This window comes from Kogia breviceps, chromosome 4 (assembly GCF_026419965.1).
Source record: "Kogia breviceps isolate mKogBre1 chromosome 4, mKogBre1 haplotype 1, whole genome shotgun sequence".
NCBI classification, from domain to species: domain Eukaryota; kingdom Metazoa; phylum Chordata; class Mammalia; order Artiodactyla; family Physeteridae; genus Kogia; species Kogia breviceps.
Window position 1 is genome coordinate 50,180,176 of NC_081313.1, and position 24,511 is coordinate 50,204,686.

The 24,511-nt window shown below is 39.5% G+C and overlaps 1 protein-coding gene across 1 annotated transcript; it reads right to left on the reverse strand.

The window, feature by feature from the left end:
* Positions 1 to 7,941: 7,941 nt before the first annotated feature.
* HTR1A (5-hydroxytryptamine receptor 1A) lies at positions 7,942 to 9,393 on the reverse strand. Its single transcript, XM_059063545.2, has one exon. The coding sequence runs from the start codon at positions 9,300 to 9,302 to the stop codon at positions 8,034 to 8,036; it is 1,269 nt and encodes a 422-aa protein (XP_058919528.1). The 5' UTR covers positions 9,303 to 9,393; the 3' UTR covers positions 7,942 to 8,033.
* Between the last annotated feature and the right edge of the window lie 15,118 nt (positions 9,394 to 24,511).

Consider the following 24,511-nt stretch of genomic DNA (forward strand, 5'->3'; position numbering starts at 1 on the left):
TCTAAAAAAAAGGGCACAAATGAACTTATCTACAAAACAGAAATAAGAGTTACAGATATAGAAAATAAACTTATGGTTACCAGGGGGTAAGCAGGGGGAGGGATAAATTGGAAGATTGGGATTGACATACTACTATATATAAAATAGATAACTACTAAGGACCTACTATATAGCACAGGGAACTCTACTCAGTACTCTGTAATGACCTATATGGGAAAAGAATCTAAAAAGGAGTGGATATGTTTATATGTATAACAGGTTCACTTTGCTGTACAGCTGAAACTAACATAACATTGTAAATCAATTATGCTCCAATAAAAATTTAAATAAATAAATAAATTGCAGAGTTGGTTCCAGGACCTAAAACAATAAAAGAATAAAAATTTAAAAATAAAATAAAATAAAATTTGGATAATTCTTTAAAAAGAAAGAGTGTAAAGACAATAGAATTGAAGAAAATATTTGCAAATCATATATCCAAAAAGAGTTTAGTATCCAGAAAATATAAACAGCTCTTACTACTCAGGATAAAAAGACCATCTAAGTTTAAAAATGAGAAAAGACTTTGAATAGATATCTCTCTGGATAAGATATAAAAATGACCAATAAGCACATGAAAAGATGTTCAACATCTTTAGTTATAAGTGAAATGCAAATCAAAACCACGAGATACAAATTCCAACCAACTAGGATGGCTATCACCAATAAGACAGATAAGAACAAGTATTAGAAAGGAGAAATGGGAAGAGACCCTTTTACATTGATGTGAATTACAAGATGTGAATTTTATCCCAATAGAACAGTTTTCAAAATAAAACTATACAACATAGCAAGAAGCAAGCGGTAGTATAGTAGGAAGTTAAACTCAGGTAACTTGGTGTGTCAAAGACAGGTTTTCTTCACCATATAGGGTACATGCCAAAATTCTGGGGCTAGAGGACTGTATGAGGCTTGCTAAGATCCTCTTCAGCGCTTCCCATGACCTGGCTGGTCCTTATCCTGAACAGGTTGAATACTCAAACTTTCAACCTAAATTAGTCTGCTGTCAGGACCTGGGAGAATCCTAGAATTTGAGAACACAAATCCCCAAATCTGCCATTTCCTAGCCTCTCCTGTTGGGAATATACCCTTTGTAGTTTTCACAGTAAATTGTCTAAGATTTAAGGTTTACTTGTTCGAGCGCTCATTTCCTACCAAGCTAAAACCTCACGCCTTCGATAACTCTTTCAAAGCAACCATTTAAATATATTCTTATCAGTAAGCCCTTCCCTGAACACCGTACAAAATAAATAGCAAGAACCTTTCTCTCCACCTTGGTACTCTCTATATATCCTACTCTAGGTTTTGGGGTTTTTTTTTGTTTTTCCCCATAATACTGATCACCATCTGATATATTACATATCCATGTGGTTTTGTTGTTCATTCTCTCTCTCCTCCTCTAGAATGTAAACTTCTTCAGGTCTGTGACTGTATTAGTTAGCTTTTCACTACGACAAATTACTCCCCAAATTTAGTGCCTTAAAATAACAACCACCTATTTAGTCCACAAGTGTGTGCCTTGACAATTTGGAATGAATGAAGCTGGGAGGTTTCTCTGGGGTCAGCTGCTGAGTTAGTTGAGATCTGTCTGGTCCACCATGACTACTCTCTGCTCCAGGTGATCTCTCAGTCTCCAACAAGGGAGCACAGGCTTGTTCACATGGTGCTTGGGCAGAGTTCTGTGGGAGCATGTGAAGAGTGCAAGGCCTAATGAGTTCTGTACACAGATCGTAATCACATTAATTCTGACCTGTTTTATTGGTCAAAGAAAGTCACTAGGCCAGCTTAGATTTAAGCAGTGAGAAAGCCTCCATAACTTGATGGGAGAAACTGAACACCACATTGCAAAAATGGTGGACACGTGGAGGGGAATAACTGTGGCCATTTTTGTAAACAATCTACCAGAGAGACTTCATCTGATTTTCATTTTGCTGTATCCCAAGCTCCTAGAACAGTGCCTAGCCCATAGGTGCTCCAGAAATATTAGTTAAATGAATGAATGAATGAATCACCTGCCTACCACTCCTGAACAAGAGGCTGTTCCATAAATCACCCCTTCACTGTTGCAAATCTTTACAATATAGTATAGTATATGCTTTCAAGACACTACATTGTGAATATTTGCAATTAGAATCCTGCTTCTACTGTTCTTTCAAACTTAAAACCAGCTTTCAAAGTTTGCTTTCTCTCTTTTTGGTTCTTGTAAAGTCAGACTGATTGCTACCAGAGGCCATGAAGCACACCATATTTCATAGAATGCTTCTCCTCCAACTACTTTGGAGAAGTTTCAAAACACTTTCTCATCAGTCTCCACAGCCAGCCAGCCAAGTAACAAGATAGGTGAATCCTATTGTCTCCTCTTTCCTTTCCCCCTTTCTTATCTTCCCAGCCAACCTACTTCCTTTTCTTTCTTCAAAGATGACACCAGCTGAGACAAAAGGACCACTCGCCAGTGCAAGACAGCTCCTTGAAATTCTGGCCTGGCAAACTTTCTGAAAGGCTGAGCAATTCTGCATGGTTACAGACAGGCAGCTTGGATAAACCTGAGTTAGGACTGGATATGGAATTGTCTGTGGTACCAACTCATTTCCCCATCCTTGCCATTGCCACATAAGCAAAGTGATTTGGAAAATGGAATTCACTGGATATTTTAGCCTCATGGATCTAGATTTTCTAGTAATATCTAGTTTAAGAATCAAACAGGTCTGCTGTGGTTCTTGATGAGTGGACTTGAAGAGCAAACTGTATTGCTCTGCTCTTCACTTGGTCAGCTGGACAGACCCAGTCTTCCGGGCTTCAAATATCATTCTTGGCACACTACCTAACATGGTGTGTTTGGGGTACTCTCCTTGAAAGGCTGCTGTAGTCCCTTGGAATTGTGCTCTCTCCAAAAACAAAGCACACATTCTACTTTTAAAACACACATCAGTAATCATGGAATTGATCCGACCATTGCTCTATGAGATGGCATTCTTCATATAATCACCCAAACGACAGATTGTTCAAATGCTGTGCCACGTGTATCACTACCTTTATCAGCAGATCCCTTCCATCTGGGCTGGGAATTCTTTTAGCAGAGAACAAAGCCTTTTCATATTTATAGATAAAGCTGAAAAAAACAAAGACCCATAGGAGAAGCAACTCTGGACTTTCCCGTTTCTGTCGTTCGCCCAAATCTCCTTGGCTCAAAACCGTGTCGGCATTTTCAGCTCCCTCTCTCTTCACATCCAGGCACCATCTCTTGTCATTTCCTCTCTCTGATGTATTTGTCAGTCTTACCAGCATCCCACATTCAGGCATTTATTGTTTCACACCTGCACCATTGAAATTACCCCCAAACAGTACACTACTGCTTTCATTATTAGTGGTTCCCCACTAACTAAAACTATAGTTCTTGTTTTTAACCTGGTATTGTAATGCTTCCATACATGATCTCTAGCACATTTTTATGTATGTACCAATTACTGTGTGAATCTTCTGCTTTGGCTAAAATGGTCTAATTAGTATTTCCAGAAGGATCTGCTATTTCAAATTTAAATCACATATTATTTGTGAAAATCACTGGGCAAAATCACAACCATTACATAAATGTGAATTGTTGTACCAACCCCGGTCACCCTGTTGTCACTGTTGAATGGTTTAATGAGTTTCTCCTTATTCCTATGCTCTGCCCCTTACTCTGCTCAGAACATTCTTCCTCTATCTAGTTACCTTAATCCCCATTCCTTTGGTTCTAGACTCATCTTCTCTCTTTATGCCCAGACCCTTCATGTTGTTATAACACATGGGAAGTTTTGAGCCTGCATCTTTCTCTAGCATGACCACCTTCATAATCAACCCAGACTGATACACGTAGGAATACAGGTAAAAATTTCATCCCAGGCCCCCCACTTGACAGAAAGAGGGAATCAGGCTGTCTTTGGCACCTCATGAAGAATGTCTGGCCTTTTATGTCACTCCTCATGTACTCAGAGGTCAATCCTGGATGCTCTACACAGCTTTCCCTACCTAATCTTCTCTACCCACGCCCAGCTCACAGTGATCTTGTCCTCTGAATTCTTATAGAGCCAAATTCCTGTGATTTGTCCTGTTTGGATGATACATATATTCTGCTTTGAGTGTTTACTTAACCTTAGTAGTTTATTCTTGAATACCCAAGTAGGTTGGAAACTCCTTCAATGTGTCAACAGCCGCTTATATTACTTTATCGTCCCATATTTCAACATTATCCAATAGAGCCTGACATGTGATAGCTGCTAATTGGTTACCTGGGCTTGTTAGTCACACTGGAAGTAACTGATAAAAATTCTCTCTCTCTTAATTGGAGTGTTGATACAGGTTCAGGAAGCCCTGTAGAAAACAGAAAGCCACTGTCTCCTTGGAGGAAGAGACACCAGGGCAAAGAGCAGAGGTCAAGAAGGGAAATATCCAGAATCTAGAAGACAAATGTGCCAAATGCATCATTTTACTCAAGGTCAGGGATGTGTTTATGTAACACTTTCAAATGAAAAACCCTCAATTCCTGTCTTACCTTTTCATTATTGGGAGAATATGTATGTACATACATAGCCTAAATTAGGCTTCACACAGCTTCAGAGTGCCCTCTTCTGTGGCCATAATAGCTCTGACCTTTGTTTTCCCCTTGAGGCTTACTAGGGTTTACCCTGCCCTGCGGCCATCATTCTGACACCGGAAAACGGTGAAATTAACAAACATAACATGGGAAACAAAAGGCCTTACTGATGATTCCAGTATGGAAAAAGAGAGCATTTGAATTAATTTTAATATAGTAAAACATCTTACAAATAAAACCCCACTATCAAATGACACCCAGCCAGAAAGGAAATTGCCCTTCCACTTTTAATGAGTGACAAACCCCCAAACAATGTGTTACTTCATCTGAAACCAGGGAGGCTATTTTCTTCCAGCTGGACATTGGGGGAAAGACAGAGAAGTTTATCACCGTCCACTGCTTTAAAAAGGCAGCATGAGCCCCTGGTGCTTATACCAGAGGCTGCATTTCTCTTCTATAAGTCTCCCACCCTGTCCATATTAATTAGACAGATGCCTAAATCTTCACTAGTAGGTGTTGGGGAAAATGCATGGTTTCAGGGCTAAAAGATGAAATGTTACCTTCTCTTTCCAGAGACAGGAATTTTTAAAAAAGAACTCACTCATCTACGATGAGTTTCTGTACTAAAACTAAAGTAATTTCTCTAAATGACAGATCCCTGATAGTGTATAGCAGGATCTTCTCCTGATAACTGTATTGTTTAACTTCGGCTTAAAATTATACAAATAAATACAAGTAGACAGTGATTCTGATTAAAATAAAGATGCATGTGTTACTGATACCAGTTTATTGTAGCATTACAATTATTAAAGTCCTTTATTGTCACAGGGAAGAGTAAAGGTCAATTTTAATGCATATATACTTTACCTTAATGCAATACTTTAAAAGGAAAAAAAGCATCAAGGGTTCTTTAGTGCTATGCAGCTCTTTTGCACTTATTCCTCAAATTTCTCTATTGCTTTGGCAATTATATACTCCAGTTGGATGCTCCTTCCCCATTCTTGTGTAAACCCTCCAAAGCAGGAAGAACAAATGCCCAAAAGCCATTGCCATAGTTCTGTAAAAGACACAAATAAATAGAAGTCTCAAGACTTCAAATGCTGACCAAGGCATAATTTGGATGAGCAAATTTCAGACTTGAATTATTTTATATGTAGAATTTGTTCTTAAAATTTAGAAAGACATACAGCAAAGTTTGTTTTTTCATATAGCTCTACTTAAATTATTGTGAGCAAGAAAGAAAATGAATTTTTGAATAAATAACTGATGGACTGGAGAAGTCTCCCTCATTTTATGCACCATAGTCCCTTTTAAGCATTACATATGCATAGACAAACCATCCACTAAGTTCCCATAGTTCTTATACTTTCTCTATATTAATGGGATACGATGCTTACTCTCAGTTTAGGTCTAAGAAAAAGATACCAAATGGAGCTTTGTTCAGTTTGGCAAACGATAAAATGGCTACAAGTGATAGAGCTGTCTTTTCACCTTAATTTTAACACAAGTGAACTTTTTTCATTGGCAACTTTTGCAACATGGTTCTCAAAACAGCCCAAGCAATCATTCAAAAGGTACACATGAAGGGAGAGGGGAGTAAGAATCAATAATGTGCAATTATTGGAAAACGAATCTAACTATAACAAACCTCTTGACCCCGGTCACATGGATGGAAATTTACATTCAAATGGAGCACCGAAAAACTTCCCTTCTGGGGGCAGTAAAGATAACCAGTTTTTCAGCAGGAGTGGCAAGGCTGAAAGAATACTTTTAAGGGGAAGAAAGCTTGGAGGGCTCCACATATTCAAATGGCAAGAGGCCGGTTTCCCAGCAAACCTGTATTGCAGGAGAGTCAGGCCAAGGAGCAAATGTACAAGAGTCTCCGGGACTCCAGAGCACGCCTAGCTAGTTCTTTAGGGCCTCATTATTTAAGGTAAGCACCTGTGAGGTCACAGATAGTGCTAAACCTATCGGGGGCCCATTCTATTGAAAGCCCAAATTTCCCTTTTGGAAACCAAAGTCGTGGTTAACTAAGTGTCCTGGACGTCCTGCAGAAAAAAATCCCGTGTAGTGTTAGGATGCGCTGAACAGACCTATCTCCCTATCCGAAAAGGGCGAGGGGTGGAATTAGGAGGAAAAGAATCGGCTTCTTTTGGATAAACTTGCTCTTTCAGTTTGCAAGGGGAGTGCCAGCTAGAGCTCGGGCCCACCTGGAGAACGCCAACCCTTGGGACTTGCTGGTCTTTCTGGTCTCTAGAGCTTGGCTGGACCTAGAAGCGCCGGCTTCCACAAACCTTAACTGTTGTTCACCCTCTCTTCAGCTGGTCCTGGGGCGTAGGCGGAGGGATGGCTCCAGTCGGGGTTAGTTTTCAGTGCGCGCTGAGCGCACGCCAGACCTCAGAGAGGGTGGAAGGCTCGGGGATTCCCGGCACGTGGCACACACCCCTCCCCCCCGCGCCCCAGCGCCCGCAGCGTGGTCGGCGGGCGCCTCTCACAGTAGGTAAGTAGCGATGCCAGCCAGTTCAGACTCGCCAGCAACCTGTAAAACCAGAAGTCCGCTCTCCCTTCCCAATGATTGTCAGTTTCTTTGGTGAGTGCTGACACCAAGGCAGGCAAGGATAAATCCGTTCTGCCTCGCTCTGCCCCACTGGTCCAGCCTTGTACGTACAGGTCCACGCTAAGAGACAACTTCCAGCCACTTGTTTTGAATCCAGGAAAACAAAGCATGGGGCTGTTCCCGGGAGAGTTACTCTGGGAGTCTGCAGGAGGCGGAGATTCCAGGGGACACCCTAGGCACCGGGAAAAGCAGACCTTCCCAGATTTCCCGACTAGCAATTTAGTGCATAGGGACTGGCGAGGGCATAAAGGGAAGATGGAAAAGGAAATAAGGGATGAGACCGCAAAAACAGTGAACGTTTCTAGGGCAAGAAGGCGGGGCGGGGATGGGGCTGCTGGGGAATGAAGCAAAGGCCTGAACCTTAAGTGCAAGTTGTAGCAGTGAGGCGATCAGGTGGGAGCCTTTAGTGGGCGCGGCGGCTCGGTGGACAGTTTCTTCTTCTGTGTGGAGTTTTTGCCTTGAACGGCTAAGGCTTAAACTTCCGCCGCGAAGATTTGGGGGCAGAAGAGGGAGGAGGCAATGGCTGGAATCAAAACTGATTCCCAGACCAAAGTTTGAGCCAAGGTCGCCTCTCACAGACTCTAGGAGTTTCCCAGACTCTCTTGCCCCGCGGCTGTAGCCTCTTTGCCTGGGGCTCCCTCCTTCCCCTCTGGGAATAGAGGGCTGGGGGAGGGGGAGGGGTCTGGAAGCAGCGCGCGGAGCAGCTGTGAATGTTAAAGGAAAAGTAGCAAAGGTTTTGATTCCAGAGGGCTAGGGGAGGCAGGCTGGGTGGGGTGGGACTACGCGCCAGCTACTCCTCCGTCATCATCGGCGGCAGAACTTGCACTTGATGATCTTCTTAAATGCGTTTTGGAAGTCCTTGTTGAAGTAGGCGTAAATGACAGGGTTGAGCAGAGAGTTGGAGTAGCCCAGCCAGTTGATTATGGAGCCCAACAGGGTGGGCATGTGGCAGCTGCTTTCGCAGAAGGGCAGGACCAGGGCCACTATGAAGAAGGGCAACCAGCAGAGGATGAAGGTGCCCATGATGATGCCCAGCGTCTTTACCGTCTTCCTCTCGCGGGCCAGGGCCATCTTACGCTTGGCCTCGGCGTTGCGCTCATTTTTCTTCTCGAAGGAGGCGGGGACGCAGGGGACAGCACCGGCCTCGCTGGGCAGCGGCAGGTGCTCTTTGGAGTTGCCCACCCGGTGCACTTCGATCACCTCCAGGGCGGCTCCTTCTTCGCCCTGCCTCACGGCTCCATTGGCGCACGGAGCCCCTGTTGCCTTGTTCTCCATGCCCTGCCTCCAGTCTTTGCTACCCGGCTCACCATTGATGCTCTTTCTGGGCTGCGGGGCTGGCGACGCCCCAAGGCGGTTGTTGGCTACCTTCTTCTCCTCCTTCTTGACGGTCTTGCGGATGCGGAATCGTGCGGCTCGGAAGATGCGCCCGTAGAGTACCAGCATGAGCAGCAGCGGAATGTAGAAAGCGCCGAAGGTGGAGTAAATAGTGTAGCCATGGTCCTTGCTGATGGTGCACGCGTCGGGGTCCGAGCGGTCTTCCGGGGTGCGCCAGCCCAGCATGGGCGGGATGGAGATGAGGAAGCCAATGAGCCAGGTGAGCGAGATGAGTGCAGCTGCGCGCCGGGGCGTCCTCTTGTTCACGTAGTCGATGGGGTCTGTGATGGCCCAGTACCTGTCCAGCGCGATAGCGCACAGGTGCAGGATGGACGAGGTGCAGCACAGCACGTCGAGGGCGATGAACAGGTCACAGGTGACCTGTCCCAGGGTCCACTTGTTGAGCACCTGGTACAACGCGGCCATGGGCAGCACCAGCACCGACACCATGAGGTCTGTGACGGCCAGCGAGCCTATAAGATAGTTCGCCACGTTCTGCAGGGAGCGCTCCAAGGCGATGGCGGCCACCACGCATGCATTGCCCAGCACCGCGCAGAAGATGAGCGTGCCCAGCAGCAGAGAGGTGATCACTTGGTAGCTGAAGGTCACGTCGGAGATGCCAGTAGCGTTGGCGCGTGTCCCGAAGGGACCCTGGGACGACGTGGTGTTGTTGCCCTGTAAGGGGCTGAGCACCTCCATGCCTGCGCGCCCGGCAGGGGAGGGGGAGGGGAGAAAGAGCTGCGCCGGGATCCCCCCTCGCCCCTCCCCCTGGGGTCTTCCGCCCCTCTTTCCTGGGGAGTTTCAACGCGGGAGGGGATGCAGGGACTTAAGCAGGAAGTTCTTACTGCTCAGGCGAAGGCATCTCCGAGGAGCAGCTAGCTTCTAGGCGCTCCCTGGGCTCTCGTAGTCCGGCGCGCTCAGAGTCTCCAGCTGGGAAACGAACTGGCTGGAGAACAGCTCCGGGATCTCCGGGCGGCGGAAAGGTGGCTGGAACGTTTGTCTCTCGCTGTCCATTTTATTTTGCCGCTGCCTAACTGGCTGCCAGACCCGGAATCTCCCCACCAGAAAAGAATCTCCAATCTTAGAAGTATCTGGAATAGAGAAACACCGTCCTCCACAGTCACTCTGTAGCCCTCCTCTCCTTGCTTCTCTCCCTCCTTCTCTCCCACTCTCTCCTCTACTCTTTTCTCTTTCTCTTAAGCCTCCTCTCTTTTTCGCTTTCCCCTACTAGTTTTCCCTTTCAGTCTCCCTCTCCCTTCTCACTTCCCTTTATCTCCCCGGTGTTGCTCCGACAGCCAGTCTCCCTCTCTCCTACGCTAACCCTCCCCTCCCAACACTTCCCCAACCCTGAGTGCCTCTTTCCCCTGGGTCCCCGCCCTCCTCGCCCTCTAGCTCAGCCTCCTTGCCTTCAAGTCCCTTTTTGTCGACCGAGACTCAGAACTAGCTTACACACACCCGATCCGCCGGTCAGACCAACATTACAACAAATAACTCCGCCTCCCACCCGGCCAAACTCGAGGGGAAAAAAATTTAGCCACGTAAATTGCTTCATATTTCTGTCAAATTCTTAAGTAGAGTCAGCATCACCGAGTGGCAATAGGAAATGAGAAAAGGAGATACACGGAGCCTGAATGGGGAGGTGGACAGTCCTGGGTCAGTCTGGAAATTATTACCAATTCATGGAAAGAAAAGGGAATGTGTCTTAGCTTTTTAAAAATCACCCCCGTTTATCATCGCACGGTCCAGCCTGTCTCCTTTGGGGAGGATATTGCCTCTGCCTTTTTTTAACGTTGAGGAATTGGGGGAGAAAGTAATTATAAAGAACCGGTCAAAGGACAGGTAAACAGCTGCACCTCAAAGTGAAGAAAAAAATCAATTTGGTATGTATTCTACACACACACACACACACACACACACACACACCTGCCTTTCCATCTCCATTGCATTTTTAATTTCAGTGCACATTGCCATTTCCCACAGCTTCGCAGCAAGTAAATTTAGGGAAGGGAATTTTTTTGTCTTTGTGTTATAAATGAGATCGGGCATTTTTATGGCCTTTTGCTTTTCTAACCAGAGTTTGCAGGCCTCTAGGGAGAACTTGGAGGAATCCCCGGTCGCTGGCAGCAGTTTCTTATGGGCTCCGAAACTGGGTTCAGCACCTGGGACAGCTCTAGGCAATGAGGGCTATGTCGCCACCTTCCGGCAAATGCTTTAGAGCGCCATCTATAAACCCCTGTCTTGCAGAAAATAAGCAGGTATTGAGGAAATCCCACAACTTCAAGAAAGAAAACGACTTATTAAAAGAAAAGTAACTTTGAGTTTTCTATTTTTTTCTCCTATTTTCTTCAAAAATTTCTTTTAGTGTCATCTTTTTCTCTTTATCCTCTATATCAAGCCTATATTTTCTAGCTCTTTTTTAAAGCCTGCAGCATTTGTCATTCACCAGTTCTATCTAGAAATACAATTTTAATAGACCTAGGCAAACACCTTCACTTGTGTTGCTTTTGTGCTAACAAAGGCTGAACTTTGGAACTCATACATTTTCACACATTCACCAATGGGGGGAAAAACAATATTGGATTTTCCAAATGGGGATGACTTAACATAGAAGATAAAGAGACTGCTATGGGTTGGTTCTAAGCTTTTCCTTTACCAAGAAAACCAAGCTTAATCCCATTTGCACCTAAAGAATGGGATTTCTAATCCACTAGAATAGCATATAACAAACTTCACTTATACATTCTGATTACATGACTGAAATAAAGGAAAAATACAGAATGCAATCCCAAAAGTAGATGACTCTAGATAACAGGCACAGATCCACTGCAGATAGTCTTAATATTTATGTTCAAATTTGAGCTCTAAATTCTCCAAGACCAAACAAAGGAGCAGTCACGAAAGCGTCGAAGAAAATCTAGTTGGACCGATGCACGCTGTAGAACAATGTGTTTGGAGATCTATTGTTTTACAACACAGTGCTGGGCACAGTTCCCATTCAGTCGTTTCAGCATGCCACAACAATGAACCTGACATTTATAATGATTCATGGCATTGGAAAGAAAGAGATAAGTATACATGTCGATACTGGCTACGGACTCTGAAGAAATCTTTTAGAAATTTGTGAAGGTACTCATTCTCCCTTTTAAAATCTCCTCACAAATACAGAACTAAGTAACTGTTAAAATACAGTTGCAGTTCCAAAAGTTTTAATAGGAAAATAATTAAAATCTGGATTCTCCAAAGATAAAACTTTGGAAATATAGATGATAACATAAACGAAGGGTAAAATAAAAGAAATTTGAATTTTAAAAAATATTTACATTTCAAGTACAAACTTGAATATGAATTTTGTCAAATTTAGCACATATGAACATAGTGTAAGTCAGTAAATATGTCAGTCAGCAACTGTGCATTCATTATTATTAAACCCAAATTGTTTTATAACTGACAAGTTTATTTTTCCTTTTTTAGAAAGCTAAAATGCTGTAAATCTAGTGTTAATATTTATAAGATCTGGCATTTGCTATTCTGCTTTAATATTCTATGACACTGCTTTTTTTCATTCAAGTTGAAAAAAAAACTCAAGTAGCTCATGTTTTTCTTAGAAATAAAGTACATAATATTTCAAACATTTCATTTCAATAAGAATGTATAGACACTCTTACGAATAGAAGTATAAAAGGATATGTAGCACTATGGTTCTACAACCTTCAAGTGAATAGATAATCATGTAAAACTTTTTATTAAACTAATAATATTGTGATATATATTAAAAGCACAATGATGTTACATTTCTTCATGTTCACACTTTGCCAATTCTTCTATGTTTAACCCTTAATGATACAGAATCCTGGATATGCCAGAAGAAAATGGTGCAAACTGAAGGTCCTGGATAAAGAATTAGGCTCTTGTTCTTCAAGGCCTCTGAAATTATCCTAAAGAAAAACTAACCTTAAAGTGAATATTACTTATGACATCATTTGAAAACAAATCTTCCAGTCATTCTGCTTTTATTTCTTGTCTGAATTAACGAGATGCAAGTATAAACTTGTCAGTTATGGATCTGGGGTATGATGCATCATCCATCATGTGAAATTTCTCTAAAATAGGTTATGGGAGATAAAGATTTTTAACATCTTTACAGGAAATTTGATACAAGCCAAGCATTTCAATGTAGTTCTTTGACCAGGGACATAAGATTAAAAAGATGTTAGGCTGAAGTTTTGCTGTACACCTGACTGTCTTATCATTGCTGAAAGCTCAGTAATGGTTGGGTCTTCTCAATAATTGATATGTTCATACATAATCCCAAATTATGGCTGATTTTTGTATTAATGAGGAAATAACCTTCATAATAAAGAATTGAAATTTTGCTTAAGAGATTACAGGAGTAATTTTTAAAAACTCCTATTTTGGGCTTCCCTGGTGGCGCAGTGGTTGAGAGTCCACCTGCCAATGCAGGGGACACGTGTTTGTGCCCCAGTCTTGGAGGACCCCGCATGCCGCGGAGCGGCTGGGCCCGTGAGCCATGGAAAACTCCTATTTTAAAAAGGTTTTATATTTTTAAGTAATTAAAACTAGAATAGGTTATTTTTTTAACTAAAAATATTCTGAATTTTATTCACCCCAATCTTCAAATACTAAAGCAACAAGGCAATTGTAGATTTTCCAGAACTGTGACTTTTCTACTAGAATTTGTTAGGGAAAAAAAAATACTTCAAGGAGAAATTTTTGCTTAGGTAATTTAGGAAGTGTGGTCTTCTGATTATCAGCAAGAATTAACTAGTCCTTAATAAGAAATGCAACCAAAATGCAAGAGAAAAAATTCTCCTTTAAAACTGAGCACAGTTTTTTTGTGTATCTAATTCTCACCATCCACCTTCCTCAGATGGTATCGTTACTTAGCTGCTATTTCTACATGACAGACACTTCTCCGAGACCCAGAACCACACTAAATTTTCAGTGGCAAAACACAAATGATAGATGCCTCAGTCTCTGCTCCTAAAACTGTAAAGTTGATTTGGTTCATTTAACGCACATTTTGAAAACACAGCATGTAGAGAGTGAAAAGAAAAACACAGTAACACGTATTCACTAGGTGTGTGACCTTGGGCAAATTAATTAACCCTCTTGTTTCCTCAATAGTAAAATGGGTGTAAAATAGACTTGTGAAGATTAAGTGATTTTTTGCTGGCCCATAAAATAAAAAACACGCAGTAAAGGTCAAGCAATAACAGTAGTAATAGTGATGCAAAGTAATAATATTAATTCTCTCTCTACTGATAATTGTTGAGAAGTGCAGAGAAAGAGAATTAGGTAGGCTTAGTGAAAGAGCAAGTGCTTGAAAAAAAAATTAAGGCCCTTTCAGGTGAGGATTTATTTGAAAACAATTTGCACAGGGATGTGTTACCAAACTAAACTTGGGTCTGCTGCCCCACTACATGCAGCAAATACAATCTACTGATACCAGGTTGTGGTGAAGGAAAATAGAGCATTTATTGCAAGGTGCCCAACATGGGGCTGAGCATGGAGACCCAGAACTTCCTGCTCAAAAGACCCGAAACCCCAATGGCTTTCAGGGAAGGGTTTTTAAAGACAGTGTGAGGGAGAGGGTTGCAGGGTGCCTGATCAGTTGGTAGACATTCTGATTGGTTGGTGGTGAGGTAACTGGATGGTATTTCTGGAGTCAAGATTATCAACCTTCTGGTTCTAACCGGTCTGGGGTCTATGTGCTGGTGGTCAGAAAACTTCTCCCACCCGCTGGGGCTTTTAGTATCTGCAAAACAACTCAAGGATATGGCCCAGGATATTATCTATAGCCCTTACAAAGGAGCTAAATGTCCTTGACTTTGTTTTATGGCTAAATGATTATTATTTTATCTTGCTTGACTGTTTTCCTTTGTTTCTGCATTTTCTCGCTTCTGTGATTAAATCTGGTCACTGGAACTTGGGAAGGCCTAAGGCGCTAAGGCGTTTCTACAAACAAGAGGCAGTGGACATGGCAGGGTCTGTCCCTTACTCAGTTTCAGATGTGACATTCTCCCTCTTCTTTAAATTATTTGGTAAGCTTCCAATTCTTTAGAAAATTCTGAGTATGAGACAAGTGAAGAAAGATGTGGCCTCTGCATTCTGGAACTTCTTGACTTAAATCAGAATTTATTGGGAATTCCCTGGTGGTCCAGTGGTTAGGACTCTGCTCTTTCACTGCCAAGAGCCCAGGTTCAATCCCTGGTGGGTGAACTAAAATCCCAAAACCCATGCAGTGAGGAAAAAAAAAAAAAAAAAAAAAAAAGTTATTGGGCGTGGTGATGAATATGTCAACAAAAGTTCAATAATCACTGAGGAAAAGGAGTCTGCTCTTCTCTGGGAGCTCAACCGTTTGTTCAAAAATATAAATCAATAATTGAAATTCATAGACCCCAATAAAATGTTGAAGTACAGCAAAACCCCAAAGGCAGTATTTTTGTTGTAGGAAACCATCAGATTAGAGTGACAAGTGTTAATAAATGTGCTTTCCTGAGCACACTTCCTCTATACTGCTCTCTTTCTGACAATATTTTCATGGCTCACTTCTGAAAGGATAAGAGCATAGCTGAGATGAGAAAAGTGTTTGGAATATTAGCTCAATATTTCCAGTTAGTCTAAGGATAGCTGGAAATTAAATTCAGTTTAATAATTATTTGAAACAAGATTTAATTACTGCATTTAATCTAACAATAATTGGGGGTAAATACCCACATTTTATTTTGTTTTGACAAATAACCTTTTTTGTTATAAAGCTAAAACCAATACCAAATACATTATTTTAATCTTGTTTTAAAACATGCTACTTATATAAGAACAACAATTGTGGTTATAAAATATGAGTCTATAACTGTGCCATCTGGCCGTTGAAACAGTAGTTTGTTAGTTGGGAGTAGTGGCTCAGGGCCACAGTTCTGGATTCAAACACCTATGCTGCCATTTACTAGCCTTGAATTTTTTTCTTAATTTTTTCCATTTTTTACATTATATGAGTTACCAAAAATATAAAGAATGATATAGTATAAATAATAAATACCTATATACTTAAGAAAAATTTATGAAAAAGAAGAGTATGGTTCCATAAAGTTCTCTTTACTCTTGAATTTAGTGTTTGTCATTCCCATGAATGACTTTATACTTTTACACCATATGTACATGTCACTAAGCAATATAGAAATGGTATCATTCTCTGTGTATTCTTCTGCAACTTCCTTTTTTTGCTTGACATTATCTTTGTGAAATTCATCTGCATTGATACAAGCACCTCTAGTTCATTTATTTTCACTACATTGTAGATTTAAATTTTATGAATAAAGCCACAGATTATTTAGCCATTCTCTGATTAGTGAATGTTTAAGTCTTTTCCAAACGTTTGCTTTTATAAATAATACTGCTGTGAGCATTAATGTGTATATCACTTTTTTAAAAATCCATGTAATTTAGCGTAAACTGGATTACAGTGTAGTGCTTTCCAAAGCATTTGGGGATCTTGTTTAAAATGCAGATTTTGACACCATAGGTATGGAGTGAAGCCTAAGACTCTGCATGTCTGCCAAGTTCCCAGGTGACACTGATATTGCTGATTCACAGACCATACTTAGAGTAGCAAGGATCTAAGCATCCAGAAGTGGAATTATTGGATCCTTTGATATGCCCAGATTCAACTTTGGTAGATATAGCCTAATTCTTCTCCAAACTGGTTGTGTAAAATCTCATAACCACTTTTGTAGGTTGAATTGTGTTACCCAAAAGGACAAAGGACTCAGTGTCTATGACTGTGACCTTATTTGGAAATAAGATCTTTGCAGATGTAATTAAGTTAAAAAGACATTATAAAGGATTAGGGTGGGCCCAGATCAAGTGACTAATGTTCTTACAAATTGAAGGAAATTTGGGTAGACACACAGGGAAGAACACCATCTGAAGACAGAGACAGAAATTGGAGTTATGCTGCCATAATCCAAGTAATGCCAAGGACTGTTGGCAATCACCAGAAGCTTAGACAAACAATGGAATCTCCCCCAGAGCTGTCAGAGAGTTTGTATCAGGCCGACAATTTCATTTCAGATGTTTAGCTGCCAGAATTCTGAGACAATACATTTCTGTTGCTTTAAGCCACCCAGGTTGTGGTACTTTGTTATGGTGTCCTGAGGAAACTAACACAATCACTAAAAGTATGTAAGTTCCCATTGCTTCATCAAGGTTGAGTGTTGTTTCAAGTTTCTTCACTGTGAGTTATTTGATCTTATATTTGCTTACTTTTAAACTGGGTTCTTTGGGAGTTTTTAAAACTTACTAATTTTTAAAGTCCATTATCTATTAGGGATATTCATCTTTTATCATGTGTATTATTGGAAATATTTTCTTTCAATCTTTGGCTCACTTTTTAAAAGTGTCTTTTGATGAATTTACATTTTTCAGTTTAATGTAAATTAATATTTCTTTGTTCTATGCATTTTCTGTCTTCTGTAAGAAATCTTTGTCTACTTTGAGGTTATAAAGATACCAGCCAACATTTTTTTGAATTTCATATTTAGTTGGTGAATTCACCCTAAATTTAGCTTTTGAGCGTGTTGTGTGAGATAGGAATGCAGGTTAATTTTTACCATAAGAATGAAAAAAATTACCTAGTACTATTCATTTAATAGTACATCCTTTCTCTCCCTGATATACAGTCTCTTCTGTCATACATCTTGTTTTCATATACTGGTGAGTTTACTTTTGGGTTCTGTATTCTCTTCCATTGATCTGTTTGTCTGTTTCTGTTCCAAAATTACAGTGTCTTAATTTTCACAATAAATTTGATATGTGCCAGATCATCCTCTTTACTTTATTCTTTCTTAGAAGTTTCTTGGCAGTACTTGGCCTTTTACTGTTACATATTAATTTTGAATCAACTTTTCCATCCCACCCCCATATGTATACTTAAAATTGTGGAATTTTATTGGAATTGTATTGAAATTATGTGATAGTTTCAAAAGAACAGACATCTTTATGTTATTGGATCTTTTTATCCAGGAATATGATGTACCTTTTCATTTATTTAGTTCTTCCTTTCCTATCGATAAAGTTTTTAATTTTCTCCATTAATGACATGAACAGCTTGTGGCAGATTTTTTTACCCTAGGTAACTTATTTTGTTGTTATTGTAGCTGTGCTTTTATACATGGTAGCTAATGTGAATAGTATATTTTTAAATTATATTTTCAATTTTTGTAGGTATATAAGAATGTGATTAAGTTATTTGATTGGTTTTACTTATGTGTACTTGATTAATTTTAATTATCTGTAGATTTTCTTTGCTTTTCTATGTTGACAACTAAATTATCTGCAAATACTACGAAACTTTCTTTCTAAGCTTTTTGCACTTAATTGCCTTTTTGTTTCCTAATGAACTGGCTAGAACTGCAGTTTAATATGTCAGAGATGCAGGAATAGAGGGTGTACTAATCTCATTCATGTATTAGAATACTTCTAATGCTACGCCACATAGTATATTTCTAAAAGGGATGCTTAGTCAGCTTAAAGAAGTTATATTTCCTATTCTATTCCTTTCTCATATTTGGTTTTAGAATTAAGTTACTAATACTGTGTTACTAATACTTTGTTTTAGGTTTTGCATCTAAATCCTTGAGTGAGATTTGTCTATAAGTTTCCTTTCTTATACTGTTCTACTCTGACATCAATACCAAAATTTATACCAACCTTATAAAAATGAAGTGTGGAGTATTCCCTCATTTTACTATTCTCTAGGATAGCTTTTATAAGACCTCAATTATCTGTTTTTTGACTATTTGGTAAAACTTATCTGTAAGACATTTGGACTTGGTTTTTCTTGATAGATATGTTTTTAATTCTTGCTGTCATTTATTTAGTGGCTATATAATAATTCAGAATTAATACTTCTAGAATCAATGTTAAGTTACAGTTTTCTTTTAAAAGTTTTCCATTTGTATTAAGTTGTTTAAATTATCTTTCCTGTATCTATAGTGAATCTCTTGTTTTGATCCTTATTAATAACTTGTGTGAGTATTTTCCCTTTTATTCTTTTTTTTTTAGCAGCTTCCTGATTGAACTATTTCTTATAACTAATGGTTATGTAAATATTACTCTAATACTAGTATGTGGGTTTGGGATGATGAAGCCTTTAAAACCTCCTTAAAGGGTAAAAATGAATAAATGAATGAATGAATGAAAAAAGAAAAACAAAGAAAGTCACAAATAATTTGTTCACTGGATGACAAAGGATAAAATCTCATTGGGAAGAGAAATATAAACAAATGGTAAGGAAAATTCTTGTTTTAACTAAGTAAAACATTAAATCTGGTGTTTATTCTTTTTAATTTATTTGTCATTCTTTTTTTAGCATCTTTATTGAAGTATAACTGTTTTATAATTGTGTGTTAGTTTCTGCTTTACAACAAAGTGAATCAGTTATACTATACATATGTTCCCATATCTCTTGCATCTTGCTCCCTCCCACCCTCCCTATCCCACCCCTCTGGGTGGTCTCAAAGCACAGAGGTGATCTCCCTGCGCCATGCGGCTGCTTCCCATGTGCTATCCATCCTATGTTTGGTAGTGTATATATGTCGATGCCACTCTCTCACTTCGTCACAGCTTACCCTTCCCCCTCTCCAAATCCTCAAGTCCATGCTCTAGTAGGTCTGTGTTTTATTCCCACCCTACCTCTAGTCACTTCATGATATTTTTTTTCTTAGATTCCATATATATGTGTTAGCATATGGTATTTGTTTTTCTCCTTCTGACTTACTTCACTCTGTATGACAGACCCCAGGTCTATTCACCTCATTACAAATAACTCAGTTTCATTTCTTTTTATGGCTGAGTAATATTCCATTGTATATATGTGCCACATCTTCTTTATCCATTCATCTGTTGATGGACACTTAGGTTGCTTCCATGTCCTGGTAGAGCTTCAATAAACATTTTGGTACATGACTCTTTTTGAATTATGTTTTTCTCAGGGTGTATGCCTAGTCGTGGGATTGTGGGGTCATATGGTAGTTCTATTTTTAGTTTTTTAAGGAACCTCCATACTGTTCTCCATAGTGGCTGTATCAATTTACGTTCCCACCAGCAGTGCAAGAGGGTTCCCTTTTCTCCACACCCTCTCCAGCATTTATTGTTTCTAGAGTTTTTGATGATGGCCAATCTGACCGATGTGAGATGATAACTCATTGTAGTTTTGATTTGCATTTCTCTAATGATTAAAGATGTTGAGTATTCTTTCATGTGTTTGTTGGCAATCTGTATATCTTCTTTGGAGAAATGTCTATGTAGTTCTTCTGCCCATTATTGGATTGGGTTGTTTGTTTTTTTTTGTTATTGAGCTGCATGAGTTGCTTATAAATTTTGGATATTAATCCTTTGTCAGTTGCTTCATTTGCAAACATTTTCTCCCATTCTGAGGGTTGTCTTTTGGTCTTGTTTATGGTATCCTTTGCTGTGCAAAAGCTTTTAAGTTTCATTAGATCCCATTTCTTTATTTTTGTTTTTATTTCCATTTCTCTAGGAGATGGGTCAAAAAGGATCTTGTTGTAATTTATGTCATAGAGTGTTATGCCTATGTTTTCCTCTAAGAGTTTGATAGTGTCTGGCCTTACATTTAGGTCTTTAACCCATTTTGAGTTTATTTTTGTGTGTGGTGTTAGATAGTGTTCTAATTTCATACTTTTACATGTAGCTGTCCAGTTTTCCCAGCACCACTTATTGAAGAGGCTGTCTTTTCTCCATTGTATATCCTTCCCTCCTTTATCAAAGATAAGGTGACCATATGTGTGTGGGTTTATCTCTGGGCTTTCTATCCTGTTCCATTGATCTATATTTCTGTTTTTGTGCCAGTCCATACTGTCTTGATTACTGTAGCCTTGTTGTATAGTCTGAAGTTCAGGGAACCTGATTCCTCCAGCTCCATTTTTCGTTCTCAAGATTGCTTTGGCTATTCGGGGTCTTTTGTGTTTCCATACAAATTGCAAAATTCTTTGTTCTAGTTCTGTAAAAAATGCCAGTGGTAATTTGATAGGGATTGCATTGAATCTGTAGATTGCTTTGGGTAGTAGAGTCATTTTCACAATGTTGATTCTTCCAATCCAAAACATGGTATATTTCTCCACCTATTTGTATCATCTTTAATTTCTTTCATCAGTGTCTTATAGTTTTCTGCATACAAGTCTTTTGTCTCCTTAGGTAGGTTTATTCCTAGATATTTTATTCTTTTTGTTTCAATGGTAAATGGGAGTGTTTTCTTAATTTCACTCTCAGATTTTTCATCATTAGTGTATAAGAATGCCAGAGATTTCTGTGCATTAATTTTGTATCCTGCTACTTTACCAAATTCATTGATTAGCTCTAGTAGTTTTCTGGTAGCATCCTTAGGATTCTCTATGTATAGTATCATGTCATCTACAAACAGTGTCAGCTTTACTTCTTCTTTTCCAATTTGGATTGCTTTTATTTCTTTTTCTTCTCAGATTGCTGTGGCTAGAACTTCCAAAACTATGTTGAATAATAGTGGTGAACGTGGGCAACCTTGTCTTGTTCCTGATCTTAGTGGAAATGCTTTCAGTTTTTCAGCATTGAGAATGATGCTGGCCGTGGGTTTGTCATATATGGCCTTTATTATGTTGAGGAAAGTTCCCTCTATGCCTACTTTCTGCAGGGTTTTTATCATAAATGGGTGTTGAATTTTGTCAAAAGCTTTCTCTGCATCTATTGAGATGATCATATGGTTTTTCTCCTTCAGTTTGTTGATATGGTGTATCACGTTGATTGATTTGCATATATTGAATAATCCTTGCATTCCTGGGATAAACCCCAGTTGATCATGGTGTATGTTCCTTTTAGTGTGCTGTTGGATTCTGTTTGCTAGTATTTTGTTGAGGATTTTTGCATCTATGTTCATCAGTGATATTGGCCTATAGTTTTCATTCTTTGTGACGTCTTTGTCTGGTTTTGGTATCAGGGTGATGGTGGCCTCATAGAATGAGTTTGAGAGTGTTTCTACCTCTGCTATCTTTTGGAAGAGTTTGAGAAGGATGGGTGTTAGATCATCTCTAAATGTTTGATAGAATTCACCTGTGAAGCCATCTGGTCCTGGGCTTATGTTTGTTGGAAGATTTTTAATCACAGTTTCAATTTCAGTGCTTGTGATTGGTCTGTTCATATTTTCTATTTCTTCCTGGTTCAGTCTCGGCAGTTGTGCTTTACTAAGAATTTGTCTATTTCTTCCAGGTTGTCCATTTTTTTGGCATACAGTTGCTTGTAGTAATCTCTAATAGTCTTTTGTATTTCTACAGTGTCCGTTGCTACATGTCCTTTTTCATTTCTAATTCTATTGATTTGAGTCTTCTCCCTTTTTTTCTTGATGAGTCTTGCTAATGGTTTATCAATTTTTTATTTCTTCTCAAAGAACCAGCTTTTAGTTTTTTTGATCTATCGTATCCTTCATTTCTTTTTCATTTATTTCTGATCTGATCTTTATGATTTCTTTCCTTCTGCTAAATTTGGGGGGGGTGTTGCTCTTCTTTCTCTGATTGCTTTAGGTGCAGAATTAGGTTGTTTATTCGAGATGTTTCCTGTTTCTTAAGGTAGGATTGTATTGCTATAAACTTCCCTCTTAGAACTGCTTTTGCTGTATCCCATAGGTTTTGGGTCGTCGTGTCTCCACTGTCATTTGTTTCTAAGTATTTTTTGATTTCCTCTTTGATTTCTTCAGTGATCACTTCATTATTAAGTAGTGTATTGTTTAGCCTCCATGTGTTTGTATTTTTTACAGATCTTTTCCTGTAATTGATATCTAGTCTCATAGCATTGTGGTCAGAAAAGATACTTGATACGATTTCAATTTTCTTAAAATTGCCAAGGCTAGATTTGTGACCCAAGATATGATCTATCCTGGATAATGTTCCATGAGCACTTGAGAAAAATGTGTATTCTGTTGTTTTTGGATGGATGTCCTATAAATATCAAGTAAGTCCATCTTATGTAAAATATTATTTAAAGCTTGTGTTTCCTTATTTATTTTCATTTTGGATGATCTGTCCATTGGTGAAAGTGGGGTGTTAAATTCCCCTACTATGATTGTGTTACTGTCGATTGCCCCTTTTATGGCTGTTAGCATTTGCCTTATGTATTGAGGTGTTCCTATGTTAGGGGCATAAATATTTACGATTGTTATATCTTCTTCATGGATTGATCCCTTGATCATTATGTAGTGTCCTTCTTTGTCTCTTGTAATAGTTTTTATTTTAAAGTCTATTTTGTCTGATATGAGAATTGCTACTCCAGCTTTCTTCTGATTTCCATTTGCATAGAATATCTTTTTCCATCCCCTCATTTTCAGTCTGTATGTGTCCCTAGGTCTGAAGTGGGTCTCTTGTAGACAGCATATATATGGGTCCGGTTTTTGTATCCATTCAGCCAGTCTGTGTCTTTTGGTGGGAGCATTTAATCCATTCACATTTAAGGTAATTATCGATATGTATGTTCCTATTACCATTTACTTAATTGTTTCAGGTTTTTCTTGTCGGTCTTTTCCTTCTCTTGTGTTTCTTGCTTAGAGAAATTCCTTTAGCATTTGTTGTAAAGCTGGTTTGGTGGTGCTGAACCCTCTCAGCTTTTGCTTGTCTGTAAAGGTTTTAATTTCTCCATCAAATCTGAATGAGATCCTTGCTGGGTAGATTAACCTTGGTTGTAGCTTTTTTTCCTTCATCATTTTAAATATGTCCTGCCACTCCCTTCTGGCTTGTAGAGTTTCTGCTGAAAGATCAGATGTTAACCTTGTGGAGATTCCCTTGTGTGTTATTTGTTGTTTTTCCCTTGCTGCTTGTAATATTTTTTCTTTGTATTTAATTTTTGATATTTTGATTAATATGTGTCTTGGTGTGCTTCTCCTTGGATTTATCCTGTATGGGACTCTCTGTGCTTCCTGGACTTGATTGACTATTTCCTTTCCTATATTAGGTAAGTTTTCAACTATAATCTCTTCAAATATTTTCTCAGTCCCTTTCTTTTTCTCTTCTTCTTCTGGGACCCCTATAATTTGAATGTTGGTGTGTTTAATGTTGTCCCAGAGGTCTCTGAGACTGTCCTCAGTTCTTTTCATTCTTTTTTCTTTCTTCTGCTCTGCAGTAGTTATTTCCACTATTTTATCTTCCAGGTCACTTATCCGTTCTTTTGCCTCAGTTATTCTGCTATTGATCCCATCTAGAGTATTTTTCATTTCATTTATTGTGTTGCTCATCGTTGCTTGCTTCCTCTTTATTTCTTCTAGTTTCTTGTTAAATGTTTCTCCCATTTTCTCTATTCTATTTCCAAGATTTTGGATCATCTTTACTATCATTATTCTGACTTATTTTCCAGGTGGACTACCTATTTCCTCTTCATTTGTTAGGTCTGGTGGGTTTTTACCTTGCTACTTCATCTGCTGTGTGTTTTTCTGTCTTCTCATTTTGCTTACCGTGTTTGGGGTCTCCTTTTTGCAGGCTGCAGGTTCGTAGTTCCCGTTGTTTTTGGTGGCTGTCCCCAGTGGCTAAGGTTGGTTCAGTGGTTTGAATAGGTTTCCTGGTTGGGGGGACTAGTGCCTGTGTTCTACTGGATGAGCCTGGATCTTGTCTTTCTGGTGCGCAGGCCCACTTCTGGTGATGTGTTTGGGGATATCGGTAGCCTTATTATGATTTTAGGCAGCCTCTCTGCTAATGGATGGGACTGTAGTCCTGTCTTGCTATTTGTTGGGCATAGGGTGTCCAGCCCTATAGGTTGCTGGTCATTGAGTGAAGCTGGGTGTTGGTGTTGAGATGGAGATCTCTGGGAGATTTTTGCTGTTGATATTACATGGAGCTGGGAGGTCTCTTGTGGACCAG

Coding starts and splice junctions, on each gene's coding strand:
- HTR1A (XM_059063545.2), bottom strand. CDS start 9,302: ATGGAGGTGCTCAGCCCCTTACAGGGCAACAACACCACGTCGTCCCAG.